This window comes from Rhipicephalus microplus, unplaced genomic scaffold (assembly GCF_043290135.1).
Source record: "Rhipicephalus microplus isolate Deutch F79 unplaced genomic scaffold, USDA_Rmic scaffold_176, whole genome shotgun sequence".
In the NCBI taxonomy this organism is placed as follows: domain Eukaryota; kingdom Metazoa; phylum Arthropoda; class Arachnida; order Ixodida; family Ixodidae; genus Rhipicephalus; species Rhipicephalus microplus.
In genome coordinates, this window is record NW_027464747.1 from 362,966 (window position 1) to 379,930 (window position 16,965).

General features: G+C 42.8%; 1 protein-coding gene across 1 annotated transcript; it reads right to left on the bottom strand.

The window, feature by feature from the left end:
- Positions 1-1,693: 1,693 nt before the first annotated feature.
- LOC142791597 (sterile alpha motif domain-containing protein 3-like) lies at positions 1,694-12,846 on the bottom strand. Its single transcript, XM_075885505.1, has 9 exons — positions 8,540-12,846; positions 5,575-5,684; positions 5,267-5,497; positions 5,115-5,199; positions 4,251-4,397; positions 2,613-2,837; positions 2,307-2,481; positions 2,099-2,172; positions 1,694-2,012 (listed from the first exon to the last, which is right to left on the bottom strand). Exons 1-9 carry the CDS (start codon positions 8,681-8,683, stop codon positions 1,743-1,745), a joined length of 1,461 nt encoding a protein of 486 aa, XP_075741620.1. The 5' UTR covers positions 8,684-12,846; the 3' UTR covers positions 1,694-1,742.
- Positions 12,847-16,965: the final 4,119 nt, after the last annotated feature.

Sequence of the window (16,965 nt, forward strand, 5' to 3'; positions counted from 1 at the left end):
CACACTTGTTGTTGATAATCCACTTTTATCAGTTTCCAAAGCTTTGTTTATTATGAAAACTCTTGTACGTAAACCAAATTTTGAACTCAGTGATTCAGAGATATAAAGATATAACTACTTTGCTAGTTAACAGAACTGCTACAAGAGCTATTCAGAGATACGAATATATATCTACTCTGCTACTTTTTCATTTCATTTCATTTATTTACTCTGAAGGCACTGGGCATTACAGAGAGGACTGGGACAATAAATATCACAAAGCAGTAAAACAAAACAGCAGCATTTAAAATAAATTATAGTGCACTTTCAGAAATGATTGATTTGAACGCGTTGGCGTCTGTGATTGAAGCGATCGATGCGGGGAGGTGGTTACAGTCAGTACATGTTCTAGGGATGAAAAAGTTGAAGTGCTGGTTCGTATGGGAGAAGGGAACCCCAACCTTGTATTGATGATCATTGCGTGCTGATATGTAGGCTGGTGGAAAAAAACAGTGAATCATAGAGGGTTCTGTTAGTGTGATAGAACTTATGAAAGAGACAGAGACGTGAATTTTTGCGTCGTATTGAGAGGTTATACAAATTGAGTTGAGCCTTCATTAATCTGACACTTGCAGTTCGAGAGTAATTGGACAATATGAAACGTGCTGAGCGATTCTGAATGGATTCAATGTTCATTGAATTAATTCTGAATCAATTCAATGACAGAACTGCTACAAGAGCTTTATTATTACTTTGTTTTAAAAAGAAGACATCGCGGTATTCTAGGTCTTTTTTAGTGGCTGCCTTACTAATCAAAGGCTATTGAAATATTGGATTTTTGTTGGTGTGCAGTCAGTGACAGAACTATTCTATTCGTGTTCGGTTCTCTTTTGCACTCTTAAAAAAAAAGTAGTGCTACTTGCTACTTTTGGGTAGTAACAGTTTGTCACATATGTTACAACCCTGTTAGTAACGGGAGTTAGTAACGGCAAGCGTAGTCACTGTTACTACTCTTGCCGTTCCTAGCAGCAGCTAGTAAAAGCAAGGGTAGGAATCCTTACTACCGTTGCTGTTACTAACAGCAGGTAGCAACAACAAGGGTAGTAACTGTTACTGGCCTTGCCATTACTACTTCCTGTTAGTAACGGCATATGTAGCAATAGTTACTACTACTCCCATTACTATAATATGGTTGTAACATATGTGACAAGCCGTTGCTACCCAAAAGTAGCAAGTTCCACTACCTTCTTCCAAAGTTACGAAGCTAATATGTTAGTAATCGATGCTACGTTCTTACTAGCTACGGCTGGTATGGAGGTACGACAGACTCTTCGAATACACAATTGTGTGCACACCAGGTTAGTTGAATTGATTATTCTGATGGCCATATTTTACCGAGAACATTGTAGCTGTAATGAATGCGACGAAAATGCGGGTATATATACCAATAATATAGATATGCACTATACATATAAAATCAGAATAATTGCCAATGTATTGCATCATGGTATTTAGCACTTTTTCTTGGAAAACACCTGGTTCTGTTCCACACTGCGAAATATATTATCATGAAAGACACTACGAACACACCTCCAAATTCACTGCTGAGTGTCAACGGCCGTATAAAACCACAGGTTTATGCGGCTGACATTGTCAGGAACAAAACAATGCATTGTTCCAAAAGCCAGGGAGCAATGAAATATGCCACACAGTGCATTTTTATATGAAAACATTTATTGATAACACACGTCTGTAGGCATAACTTAAGTTGCCTTTTCAAGCGATGATATTTGCCGTATGACTAGCGGCATCTGCTTTGCACTTGTCGGCAAGCCACAGAAATGTTCAAGTAGAGTGAATGTTTTTTTGTTGGCGCCACTGTACTTGACATCGAATATCCAGTATATTTCCATAAGCGCCGTCATACCTGCAATTACATCAAGCACCTCTACACTAAGCCCTTCAAAGCTCGCAACTATGTTTGTAGCTTCAGAGGCATTTTTGCCCTTCAGCGAAAGGGCAGGGTAGGTGTCCTGTAAAATGAGTAATACATAAAATCAGCATCACTGATGAAAAGTATACTAGCTGATATAAAAAAAGGTAAAGCAAATAAGCTCACCGGTCCCTGCAGAAATCGCGGCTGCTCCTTTAGGAGCATGGGCAGCAACTCGACAATGCCAACGGCAAAGCGATCTGTTGACGAAATATTTTTAGGCACATCAAACTTTCACATATAAGGGCATTGACAGTAATACTCCTATGAAAATGACTTATAAAAGTTTGGAAATTTGGGAAAACTGGAAAAGCTGGCAAGCTTCTACACGTACATTTCTTTTCGTCACCATCCAGTGCCTCGACTTCTTCTTCAATTGCTTTCACAGCTTCCTTCGCGCAACGACGACACTTCGCAAGCTCAAAACACCGGTCTCCATACCGGTTTATAAATTCCAGGACCTTTTTTTCTAAGTTAACGCCAGTGAGAGCAATGAACTCCTCATGAAGCTAGAACGACAAAAAAATTGTACCGAATCACCAACAAATTTGCAACTATCGATAACATAAAAAAACTCATTGTTAAGTTCTCTCACATACATTTCTGCAGCAGGATCAAAACCACAGCTGTTTCTGCTCACCATTTCAGCCTTTGCCAAAGCAGGGTATTTCAGCACCACATCTGCTGTTGATGGCCTCATTTCCTTCATCCACTTCTGTCTAGATGGTCTTGTCTGCTCCATAGAATCACCGAGTTTTTGCATGTCAGGAATAGGCCGCTTGATTTCTTTCACCATGTAGTCAATATGGCTATTAATTGTAGCCTCATCATGCTGAGAAGCGACATGTTGGGAGAGATCTACAATCTAATCAGCAAAAAAAAGATGGTACTGCACAGTGAAAGATCACGACAAATGACATGAAATAGGCAGACATGAAAACTCAACTTTTTGCTAGCTCAGTTGAAGAATGTTGGCATTTTTTTGAACTGGACATGTGTAGAGAACTCAATTACAGGGTTGACTTACGTAAGAGAACTGAAGCAGTGTGTACTGATACCATCTTGCTCTGCGAGTGTGTCATAAATTATGTTAATATCAAAGTTCTCACAATGATTCTCTCCAATGTCGACCACCTCGGCACTTCACCACTTCCAAATTTACACCTTGTGAACCAGCATATCGCAAATGTGTGTGTAAAACCAGTGAACCACGCCTCCTACCTATATCAGAAGGAGTCTGAAGAGGTAACACTGATTTTAAATATTGCCAACTGCGGTGTCGGTGTTAGAATACAAGAGTTGTTGCCTTTATATGTATGTCATATATGTAAAACTTTGACCAGATATTAGTTAGTAGTGCTTGTTCTTTCATATAAAAAGAAAGTTTGAAAACTTGAAATTTCGAACCTAATATGTATCTTGCCTCCCCCCCCAAAAAAAATGTTCACCTCTAAAAAGCTTCTGGAAAAACATTGGTTTATGTATAGTTACATGGTGTAGTCAACAAATAAAGAGCAATAAGGAGCTTTTCTAATGTAGAGGACAGACAGATATTGAAGCCAAGCATAGCATATGGGCATTGTTTATGGTGGCCACTGAAAGGGCATTAATTATCGCTGGTTGGAGCTTTCACATCACATGCTCACTGAGCTGCAGTAGTTTGATTTCACCTGTCCACTTATTTCAGTACTCATGCGAGTTTAATAGTTGAATCAAAGGATTGTCAGTCACTTTCAGTGATAAGTATGGTGCAAAATGTAGAACACAATATTTAAAGCTGGAATGATGCATGATGTCAATAACAAGCTGATACCGAGCAATAAATCTACTACTTGCTAACCAAGGAGCATGGAATCAGCCAAGTCGGGAACCTAGCTACAAAATGAAGAAAAGAATGAGGAATCGAGCAACATGCCCGCGGCACTTGCTGAAACGCCGAGTTTTAAACATACAGGGACACATAGAAGTTTGATAGAGCGTTACCATCTTGACTCAAATAATAGAGCCTTGCATGAAAACTGTGAAAGTTGTTGTTTTGTTCTCCATAGGAGATAAGATGATTTTTTTGTTTACCAAATTTATTTTGTCTTATTTTGCATTTACTATACTTTAACTGTCAATATGGCCCTGAAAACTTGCCTGGCTTCTTAATGTGTTGATATGAAGAGGTTATATCGTTAAAAACATGAATAATGTTTTACTTCAGTAGCTCACACATAAAATAAGAGTGACTTCATAGTTGAGTTCTATGTACCAGTCCATTTGACGTTTCACTTACCACATGGCAGTGCCGCTTAGTATTGGTGCTTTCTTCTAAGTCTTTGCGTTTTCCGTAAGCTGCTCTCGCTGCTTGAACAGCTGGAACTGTGCACAGAGACTTCCTCATATATGCGAATTTGTATTTCAAGGAGACTTTCCATGAGTCCTGGAAACAACAATTTTTTTTATTATTTCAAATTTCCGCACAGTGGACACTGTCCTCTTTGAACATGGTCACTTTTGAAGCAAATGATTCTTTGGGAACCTTGATACACTGCTTTTAACCTGCTATGGGGCAGAAGCAGATTCAGGTGACAATACCTGGCAAATTTAGCTGTTCCTAGTAATATCAGCATATCTGTTGTATTTTAGCTTTATCTGCTCATTCCAAACTCCGGTTCCTGCATTTTATGTATGTGCTGGAGCCATGCGGCATGGCGAAGATCGTGGCATTTCAGTCGCAGAACTGAGCTTGTGTGAGCCTCTATTCAAGCTGTGATTAGAAACTACATATACCATTAGTGGTAATATTCAATCCCCAGAAGCGATGCATTACATCTGTATTTATCCTCTTAAACCGGTGTTAAAGCTTATAACCAGGGCCAGTTTTTAACTTTATTAATGCATGATATGAATATATTGGCCATGGGCACCTAGTTGATGATTATTATCAAACCCTCAAGTTAATGTCTGCCATTATCAGAGTTCGATGAAACGACTCTAAGAACATGCATGGCAATTATTCAAATGTAATAAATATGGGGTTGAAACTTCTTGAATGCTCTCCAAGAACAAAATAACTTGAAGGGCACCTGCAGTCTAGCTCACCAACATGTATGACATCCCAATAAAGTTATAGGAATGCCATTGCTTTAGTGCTTACCCAGCCTGTGCCAATAGTGTCCCTTAGCACTGGATATTCCAACACGAGAGATTTTGCAGCTGCTTCGTAGAGGCTTCCTGGATAGCTGTAAAAAAGAGCAACTTTAAAACCTGTACTGAATTAAACACATGCAAATACATGCCTATACTTACACTGTTATAGTCATGAGATGATTTGCAATCCACCCTACAATGCGGGATTTAGTGTGACTGGACACTTTTCCTGGTTGTGTCCTTTCAATCGCATCCTTAATATCTAAGGGCACAGGTGGTAGCCTATAATCATTTTCACAGCAGGCAAGCTGCTGACTAGGTGACTGCTCATTACTTTCAAGGGTCTTGGGCAGGCTACCTTCATGCACTGCTGTCACTTTGTCAGTTGTGCTGAAAACAGAGGCTAGTAAGTGATGCAGTTTTCCAAAAGCAATATTAAACTTGGCACCTGAAATTTAGGTACTGACCTGCAGCTCATTAAGAAGTTTTCACTGCACACAAGCCTGATTTTATCTTTCTCAGAGAAGACATGGCCAGCTGGTGGGTCCACAAATTCATCATGTCGGACGTTGTATACCTGAAAGAGATTCAGATGTGATGTTCAAATTCCCATAAAGTTACCTCAATAGGCACAGAACCTGAAGTAAGCAGACTACCAATGTTATATTCAATAGCACCCTAGAATCACTTTACTTGTCCTGTTTTTTTTTATTATTATCATGATGCCGTGTGTATTGTCGAGAAACCCTTAATGTATGTATTGTAAAGAGCATTGTAAATTACTCGTCTGGACATTCGGTATCAGTAAGTTCAGATTTGTGAAATAGTGACAATTAAACTTGTGAAATTTCACTGTTTCATAACATCAATTAGAAATAAACAAAAGCATTTAATGATTGCTGTACTAGCAGAAGATAATCACTGTGCTACAACGAAAAACCACACTCACAGTATCTGCTATCTATAAAATACTGTATACGCTAATGGCACAAGTCTTCATTCAATAGACCATGGAGCCTTATATTTTCGCACGTTGAAGGAATTATTAGGCTGCATTTCTTGCGTGCGCTAAGCTGAAGCAAATTTTTTAGCTCTGTTGTTATCTCTGTCGTCAAACTTTTCTTCTACAGTGTATCACAATTTAGAAATTAGAAATGGCTCTAGCCAAGTTCGTAGAGATCTCGACGTTTCGGAACCAATTCGGTATTTTCCTAAGGAGATGACTATATTGGTCATGGAAGCATCTCCCCGTCTTGTTTGACAATGGCCCCTGCTTTCTCTTTCTCTCGCGTATCGGAGGCTGTGAACGTATACAGAGGGAATTGTTCCTAACGACCGGTTCATGTTTACAGGTGTGTTCTGAATGTAACAGCATTTGAACAAGAGCCTCCTTCATAGATTCCTTTCTGTTTCAAGAACAGAAGCGATGTCGAAGTCGATCTTATGATCGTGCTTCTCATATTACTCTGCAAGAACGCTATGCTGCACTTCTATCTTCCAGACTGTTTCTGGGAAACACTTTCTCTGACCTATGTAGCTGGCTTTACCTGGCAGCTATCACCTTTACAAAAATGGCTAAAATTCAAACTGTGTTTCAACATCCAACACCACCGCTTGGCAACACCATAGTTTTTTGCAGAAGCGAAATCATGCGCTAATAAATACAGTGTTGATAGCCCATTAATGTTTCGAGTGCACACATTTCGGCAATGAAATAGCTAAATAGAGATAAAGGATCCGTCGCTATTCCATTGGTAATTTGAATACTCACACACCTAATAATTATTGATGATTTCACTACACAAAGCAACACAATATATCAAAGAATACAAAGCATTAAACACACCTAACGACACCTGCGAGACAGAAATGCCGACCGTGGGGCAAACGTACAGCATTGGTGAACAAGCATCCAGAACACAAGACTGCGCGCGCACGCACGCACGCACGCACGCACGCACACATACACACACGCACACGCACGCACGCGCACACACACGCACGCACACACACGCACGCACACACACACACACACACACACACACGCACGCACACACACGCACGCACACACACACACACACACACGCACACACACACACACACACACACACACACACACACACACACACACACACACACACACACACACACACACACACACACACACACACACACACACACACACACACACACACACAACACTTTACGCTAGCTTTGAGAATTTTCAGTTTCTGACGAGCATACCTGGGAGCACAGCTGGCGGTCCCCCCGCCCCTCACCCTATTGTCAATTAAGACGTAGAAGGGGGTCGCCATGTTTGCCCCACTCATTGACACAATAGGGAGAGGGGTGCTGAGTTTCAGAAGGCAGCGCAAAGTCAGCCAGGGTAGTATGCAGATATCTTTTTCAGAGGGGAGGGCACGTTTCTGATCTATAGTGGGTACCGGGCAGGTAAACGTTCATTTTGTTCTGTGTAGGCAGAGCGAAAAAAAATTTCGGGGTGGGGGGAGAGAACGTGCCCGGCGTGCAACCTTCACCCAGCCCCCCTCTTCAGAGGGGAACCCTGCGCATGCCGATGCTAACAAGCAGCTTCTGCACCCACGCTATTTTCACTATGGAAGATACATGCAGTAACCACAGAAATTAGCCTATTCCATGTCCTTCGAAATTGATAATAAGTCTTTCTTGTAGTCCAATTTTATTGATTTCATGTTTTACGTGCGGTACAAAAGTCTTACTTTTTTTTGCTGATCTCCTTACATACCTAACCTCTTAACATCCTAGCTATGCCTTTATTCGTGAACAATCTCGCTCAATTTGAACACCAGGAAACGAACTCAGCGACGGCCACTCATCTTACCAACGCCGTGTCTTGGTGCATTGCCTGCTCGATAACTGGATGACCAAGCGCGCTGCCCCACTTTCCGCTAATGAAAGTTCGTGCGTGCCTCCGAGAGACAGATCGAGTGCGCATTTTTTTTTACCATTTTCACCTCTCATCCTCTACATCTGTCATTCCCACTTCCCCATCCTCGGTGCAGTGTTGTTGAGTTGACCTCCGAAGTGAGCCACAGTTACGAGGCCACACTTATTTCTTCACTTTTTTTTTAAAACCACCCCGATAGCCGATTCGCACCATTACATTATCGCAACACAACCACTGCGAATGCCAGCAAAGGGTGGTTGCGCGCCGCCGAAGCGGAGATTAAACCTGGTTTACATCTCCCATCAGCAACTCCGAGACCACGTGCACGCTTCGCGGGCCGACAGCTCCAGTGAGAGAGCAGGGCAAGAAAAGCCCCACGCTTCGAAAAGCGCGAGCGCATGCTTGGTAAAACTGTTGAAGCACGTGCTAACAACGGAATATAATCAGTACTGTTTGGGCCACTGTCACAATGCAATTCGATGCACTTCAGGATAGAGACAACATACCTCAATCCGGCATGCTTGCAAAGAATGGCCAAAGTCTGTCGTCTTCAAGGCTTCCAAAATGTCCGCCTCCGTCGGTCCACGAGCAGAAATAATCTTCTTGCGGCCTTGAAATGACACCAAATATTGGAATTCCGGCGGCTCCATGAATACACAAGCACGTGGGCGCGGGAGGAAAGCTGCTGACACGTTCACACTGCGACAACCTGCTCTTTGCCTGGCTAGCCACCCTAGCCTGGCTCAGCTTCCGTCGATGTGTGCGCCCCCTGCCGCGTTTCAGTAATCAGCGCCTCCTGAAGGTAACTATCACAACGACGCTGTCTGTTGTTAAAATTTTGAATCTTGAAGACCATTTGGCTCTGTGCAGCGGAAATTTGTCCTGTCTGAAACCTGTAGCTGGCATGCGAAGGTAATAAAGAACATTTTATTCATTATGCCGGTCCAGTTGGGGACAGCGAGTGAGTAGAAGGGCATGAAAAGAGAACAAGTTCTCCCCCCCCTTTTTTTTTCCTGGTCTCTTCTCTCGCTTTCTTATTCCCATTTCATCTCTCCACTCTAGTCTATTATCCCCCTTCCCCAGTGAACCACTGCTCAGGTGTCGCAGTTGGCGGCAAATATTTGCGGGGTTCACTTTTCCTTTCTTTTCCGATTCTGAAAACCACTGCCCCCCCCCCCCCCCTAACGTTCGACACTGTAACGCGCCACCACCTTCCATGTTTATATAGCTTACAATTATGCGCTTAACCAGATGGACATTGGTACAAATAAGTAAGACCACCACAAAGAAGCTAACTCAATTCAATTTGTGTGCATCGAGCGCACAAATTAATTAATTTATATTAATTCTCTGCTGCATGACTCGCTCGTGTAGGCAGATGCCACGTCCGTTTTAACGTGAATTTACGACGACAGAAGTCATGTGCAGCTACCACTTCGCTCAATACTAATTAAGCAGCGGTTGTGTTATTTCAGATAGTGTGATGCAGCTCCCCACGTGTTGTTTTGAAAGGTGTGAGACACAGTTTTCAAGGCCACTCGTAAAAACAAACTGCTTCAAGCATAATGTAGGCAAAGAATTCTGTTATCTCTCGGCCATTCGATGAGAACTTGAATATGTTCTCCGAGCACGTGAATGAAGTGCTAAGATTTCATTTATCGTGGCCATTGAGTTCGTGACAAAACAATCACCGGTGTCAACATCATTTATTCTACAAGCGATATTATGTCACTTCCGCACGGTCTCACTCCGAGAGAGACTCTAATGGAGTGATTGTGTTGCATGTAGGTAATATTCACTATCAAAACCTGTGTGAGAAATTTTTTTTGTTGCTTCAAGGTCTTGTTGTTCTGTTAGGAAAGATATACATACATTGGCTGAAGGAAAGAAGTGAAAACTGAACGGCTCGTTTTTCTTTGTTCGACAGAATATTAATGAGGACTAACAGACAATGATGCCAGAGATAGTATAGGGAATGTTATTCGTAGTTATTGCAATGTAAGTTTGACGAAATAAAAGTGGACGAAAAGGTAACTTACCGCAGTCAGGGACCGAACCTTCGACACGTGCGATGCTCTAGAGCAGAAGTTGGCACAGCGACGGGCCAAATGGAAGGGGGGGGGGGGGCTTTGCGAGCAAAGGGATAATGTAAAAAAACTGTAAAATCATGTTTATTTTAAGCACGCGTCATGAGGTTCCAATTAAACATTGGTTACTAAAAAAATTGCATTTTAGGCCAAAACTGCCTGGTCCTTTAAGTATACGAAGAAATAAGGTTAGAAGGAGAGGGGGGGGTGGACGTCCTGCCGGGGCCACATATATAGTAGTGCCTCGCGGGCCGCAGGTTGCGAACCCCTGCTCTGGAGCATCGCATGCGTTATTCGAAGGTCACAGGTTTGGTCCCTACCAGCGGACTGCTATCTTTCCATGCCATTTTCTTTCTTTACATGTACATTGCAATTACTTCTAATAACACCCTCTATATATTTCTTGGAGTCATTGTCTGTTAGTTCTAATTAAAATCATGTTAGTTGACAGAATAATGGGGCGGGTGGCTGCCTTTACAAAGCTCGTCGGAGATATGACCATATATAGTTTAGCTAGACCACTGCGACGCATTTAATCAGGATGGCCCCGGCATATCGTACAATTGAATGGTATCCAGAGGACCGCTGAATCACACTAAAGAGTTCAAACATATCGGGCGCGTATGTCTTCTCGATCTGCAGTTGTCCAATTAATGTTTTATTATTCTTCTTAGAAAGTATTCCCAACCTCCGCTTCTTAAGATGGCACACTGTCTGCCATATTAAACCAGTACACTGCAGCGTCGAATCGGCATGCATATTCCATCGGCATATTTCACTAGACCAAAAAAAGTGACACTTTTTGGTTGAGATCTCGGTTTGTGCTCCGAAACACGGAGCCCAGAGTGGTCTATAGCCACTCTAGACCACTCTAAGTTACTGTGACCATTGTGCCAATAGACAACTGAGGTGGGTGTACGTGGGGCAACCGGGTTGGTGTGTAAAAATGGCTGATTGTTCGAGTTGGTGTCGGTGTGTAAACATTCGGCTAAGCGAGCATCTTAATAATTCTTCTACAAACGGCTATTCACTCAAGTCTAAACACTGTGTAAAGTAGGTACCAATAACACGTGTCACCCACTTCTCGACAAAACAAACATTTGGTATCGCCGCCGGGATCGTTGCACTCGAGAGTCGTTCAAATTTTTACATCATCACCAGACGTGGACGCAAAAGCAAACCTTTGCTACCTTTTGATGATTGTGAGCTGGAATAAGCATGGTACGTGGGCGTAATCTCGGCACCACACAAGTTGGCTGGACGGTGTCCGTGGGTCAGCCACGTTGACAGAAATGCCTGGATGCCTGAAGAAGCACACCATACCTTATGTGAAATGCGTGACGGTTGCATAAATACCGCTGTCGTGTGGGAATACGTACGTAGGCCAAACAGGACGCTGTCTCAACGACCGACTCGGGAGCATCCTTTATCTCTAAAGAATAAAAGAAATGCGTATTTACCTGCGCATGGTATAGCCTGCAGATGTGATCCTCGGCTTCGCGAGGTCAAGATAATAGGCAGAAGCAACGAAACATTAGTGCGAGCTATTGGGGGCGTTTGACATTAAGAAAAGAGGCACAGCTTACATTATTGATACGACTATTTTACTTTACCAAAACGAGCTGCAGCTTTCTGACACGCGAATGTGACCAGTGTTTACCGATTTTGACGCACGCATTCGCAGAGATTTGTAATCTGGTGGCCTGTTCTTTCAAATAAACAAAGAAGTTTATCGCACGACCTTTCTGCTCCCTCCTACTTATTTACTAGAATCTGTGTTTTTTCCAAGTTTGCGGTATTATGTACCCTACTGACGTTAAATCAAATCGCCCAACAACAATTTATACTTAGTGTTGCATATTCAGAAATTTTTCAAAAATAGTTTCCTTCGCTTTACAAGTACGTTTCATAAATGTTACTTTACTGTTTCTGTCGCATACATTTCACACAAAAAATTCAACGGTAATGTTTGCTTATAACACCCTCATCACCTGTCGAGAACGACGGGTGATGAAATTGGTCCCCCGCATTGAATATGTTCCATATTTTTGATCCCATAAATTATGCAGTTTAAAAGAAAACTGGGTTCCTTTTCGGGCTGCTTGGTGCTATATACATAAAATATGAAATACTCAATCAAATGTGATACATCCTTTTCAGATTCCTGTCGATCTCACTTCAGTTCGGTTTATTACCTTATCTCCCGTGGAATCACCCGTTTAATTTCTATAACCATGGTTAGGAGACTAATTGCGGTTATGCTTGCTGTGCAGTCCTTTAATTAATGGACTTTACTTGAAACAGAGGGACGCCAATCAAAGTAAGGAGTAAACAAATGTTTTGTTTTGTTGTTCTTAGGTGCAATATCAAGACTAACAAAGAAAAACTAGCCCTTGAAATATCCACTTCTTTTCTTCTTTTTTTTTAGCTGCAAGAAAAAATTCCACGATTCGCGTACTTTTTCTTCCTGCCGTGGGGTCGTGCCTATTCTTCATGATGAGCGAAATTATATTGAGCGCACTCGATTAGCAGCGCACCTTAAGCCGGTTGAAGTTACTGGCTGTCTCCTTGCGAAAGGGGCATGCCCTTCCTGTACCGACGTGGGTGCCGCCCGCAGCCGACCAGCCGTCTTGAAAGACGTCAGCTCCTCAGGGGAATGTGTAAAAAGTTTGTTGACTGACTGACTGTCTTGGATAGGCCAGGATTTCGCGAAAACCTGTTTAAATAAGCTGCATCGTGAAAATAGATGCCGTGGTCCGCGAACGTACTCTTTGTCACTGGAACTTGGGGACATCGCTCTTATGTTGCCGTAGCTTCTCAGGAAGTTCAATACTTGCCCTACGAATGAAATGTCACAATAAGCACGTGCGTGGCATGAAGTAAACCAACCCATGCGCTTTCCCTACGGGCAGCCTGTATTTCGGGCACGATGAAGGGCAGGTCCAAGAAATCCACCTGCACAGTGTACTTCCACGAAAAGCATGTCCGTCCAGTTTAGCGTGGCTTTTTCAAATCTTGAACTTGTTTTGCAAATAAACAAACGCTCGCTAATTGCAACGTATATCGTTGCAAATTTGGCGAGTGTTTGTTTATTTGCAAGACACGTATGCCCCTCGCCAGACGGTGTTTCGTCGAATCCTTCACTAGATCTTGAACTTGATTTTGAAAGAAACCGTTTCTGCATCGACCAATATTCACGGCGCTGCTAGACACGTGTAGGAATGTGTACCCTCTCGCTACCCGCAGCTAAGACGGCACATGAATTCCCGTGTAAAGGCAACTACTCCTTATCCTTATTGTCAGTGAAAATATCTCACCCTTGCCACCCACCCCCCCCCCCCCTTCCTCCACGACGCCCGCCTTCCAGGTGCAGTCTAGCCCGGCCGTGCAAAAACCCTCAAAGAATGCGGAGCTTCCACGTGTTGCCGGTTCATGTTTTTCGCCCTCCGCCGTCTTGTCAACTTTTTGGTCCTAAATGGTAAGCCATGCTGGCCCAGTTCGGCTGGTGAAAACTACGGATAGAACTGCAGTTACGTCTGCCATGTAGCTACCTGTAATCATGGTGAGCCGTCGGCGTACTTAGTCCAGAATACCGCCCAGCGGCTGTACGCAAATACTGCCGCGAGTGAACATGTTACACTCATGCCCAAGATGTGCGTTCTCGTCCACGAAGCTCTGCAAAGTCGTCTGGCACATAAGAGACCATCGCCACGACAATAGATTTTCTATCATGTGCGGTGTGGATGGGTGTGCGAAAACCTACAGTGAGTTCGAATCTTATCGAAGGCACATTTACCGTGTGCACAGACGATATATGGACATGGATGACGCAGAGGAAGCCGGTGTTGAACCAACAGTCCTCGAAGAACCACCGGTGCGTGCCACAACAAGCTGCGCTGCGCACGACACAGTGGGTGATCACAGTGAAATGTTTTCATCTGGTTGCTCGTCGAACATGATCAACACGGAATGCGATGCGGTCTCTGTTCCCACTGCTCGAGTGACCACAATCAACGACTTCGTGCTGAAAATAAAAAAACAGCTGTGCTTACTTTTTTTTCGTGTTGCAGAAGTGCACAAGCTACCGCACTCTACGGCAGAAAGTGTTTTCAATGACTTCAAGATTACCTTTCTCGACATAATTCGGACATTCGCTTCTGTCATTGAAAATAACATCGCGATGGAGTCGGCAGGAATCGAACTGCGCAAGTTACTCGCTGGTGAATTCTTAGAGGATATTTTTCAAGCAGCAAGTAGTAAATATAAGCGAGAGCAATTCGCCAAGCGTCACCTGCCCTACGTAAAGCCTGAAGTGCGTGATCTTGGTGCTGGTGAGACTTTTCAGTTTGTTCCTATAAGTGGTGTCATGCGAAATCTTATGTCCTCTGAGAACTTCCGCGACCACATAGAGCTAGATTTCTCAACAGGAGCGCCTTCACCAACGCTGCATAATTTTAGGGATGGCTGCATATACAAAGAAAAGTTGCATGCACTACTCGAGGATGGCGCGCAGTATACGCTTTTTTTTGTGTTGTACAGCGACGAAGTGGAGATAGTGAATCCGCTGGGGTCAAAGCGGGGTGTTCACAAAATCCTTGTCGTGTATTTCAGCGTGGTAAACATCCATGCCAAATACAGATCACAGCTCAGCTCTATCCATGTAGTTTTAGTTGCACCATATAGACTTGTCATCAAGCACGGAATCAATGTTATTTTGAAGCCAGTTGTAGATGACGTATCAGCTTTATGGATGACTGGTTTCACTCTGTGGAAGAACTCTGTTGCGGTAAAGGTGAGAGCGATTCTTGTTGCCTTTTCCGGTGATAACCTTTCAATGAATCGACTTGGCGGATTCACGTGTTCTTTCAGCCGTGGTCGTCCATGCAGATTTTGTACTTCACCAAACTCGGCGTTCAACACTGCCTTTCACGAGAGTGATGTTCAGGTTCGAAATCTGCCCTTGCACCAAAACCACGTTGCAAGTGCTAAAATAAATAGGCAGCTAGGCACAGCACTGTACGGCGTTAAAGATGAATCTCCACTCACAGATGTTGCCTATTTTGATGTGACAGTGCAACTGCCTCCGGACTTGATGCACGATGTGCTGGAGGGAGCCATTCCACATGTATTAAGGCACATTTTGCAAGGCCTGCTTCGTTCTGGAGTAATTAGGCACTCAGACCTTGATCGTATCCGCACATTCGTTTTTGGTGCTCACGACAAAAAGAACAAACCGGAAGAAGTCGTGAAATCCTTTCTTAATGGGCAAAGTGCATACAAGGGAACAGCTTCTCAAAAGTGGTGCCTATTCAGATTTTTTTCTCTTATGTTTGCAGATATTGTTCCTAAACAAAATGAGCACTGGGAAGTGTACCTACTTCTGAGAAGCATTGCAGATATAACATTTGCCGACAAGATTCCTCACGACCATTTGGCATATCTGCAAGATGAAATACGATTTTTTTTATCTTCATTTGCTGCTCTCTACCCTGGTGCAATAATACCCAAACTGCATTTCTTGATTCATTACCCTCGGCTCATCAGTGAACTTGGTCCACTAAAGCAATACTGGTGCATGCGATATGAAGCCAAACACCAGTACATGAAAACTATTGCACAGCGCAACCAAAACTTTCGAAATATATGCAAGTCTATCGCAGAAAGACACCAGTTGCTGCAGAGTTTCGAATTTTCCAACTTAGAAGTGGACCGTGGCATACAGACTAAAAGATCCAGGCAGCTGAAGCTAGAAGACTTGTGCTCATACATGCGCAAAGTTGTCTCTCCTGGCATTCCAGTGTGGGAAGTTGGTTCTGCCGAGGTGGAAAACTTGGTTTTCAAAAAGTTCGATGTAGTCATCCTAGAGAAGCAACAGCTGCCACTTTTTGGCCAAATAAGAAGGCTGTATATTTACTGCGGAAGCCTTTTCCTGCTTGTAGATGTGCTCATGACAGTCAGATTCGATCGTCACCGCTGGTCGTATGTTGTCGACAATACAGACGAGCAAAAACTTGTACAGCCCTTCAATCTTCCATCACCTCAAGTTCTTGACCTATATTTTGGTGCTGAGCTGATGCTACGGCCTGAAATTATGATTGTTGAATGATGTCCAAATTGTCATCTTAGACAGCTTTTTGTCACGGGCTGAATCTAAACTACTAGTAGCGTAGCCAATGTTTTTTTAGGAGAGGGGTTTCAGTCATACTTCATATATTTTTGCTCTGGAGTTTGTGTATTTGGAAATGTCCTCCCTGGCTACGCAACTGAAGATGACGTATGATTTTATGTTACATCTCTCTTTTAGTGTATGGTTTCTAGTGTGCTGTCTTTACTGTATTTATCTTTTACTGTACCTGATGCACCCTTTCATCTACTGTTTTCTAACCAAAGCTTGTTACATTCTTTTTCTTTTATCAGTGTTATTGGTCTCTTCCCACTGTATTGCTGCAGAGCGCATGGCACTTTGTGTGATAACAAATTAAATGATATCCACCACATTTATAGTGAAACGCATTGTGCATGGTTACTTTGTTACATATTGCTCTGTTTATTTAGTAGTATCCGGAGCGGATAATTGATATGATTGTTACTTTGGACTATCTGATGCGCACATCTGCTGTTAATGTGAAATTGCTACCTTCAACTGCAACCGAAATATTATCATTCAGCGAACAATTTCGGTTAATCAACATGAAACACAATGGGCAGCCACAAAGTTACGGCTTAGGGCCTGTTAGCTTAGAGTTATGCAAATGTACAGCTGTGAAAATTTACACCTATAGAATATTTTCTGTTTTTTACACATGGTGCCTATATATATATATATATATATATATATATATATA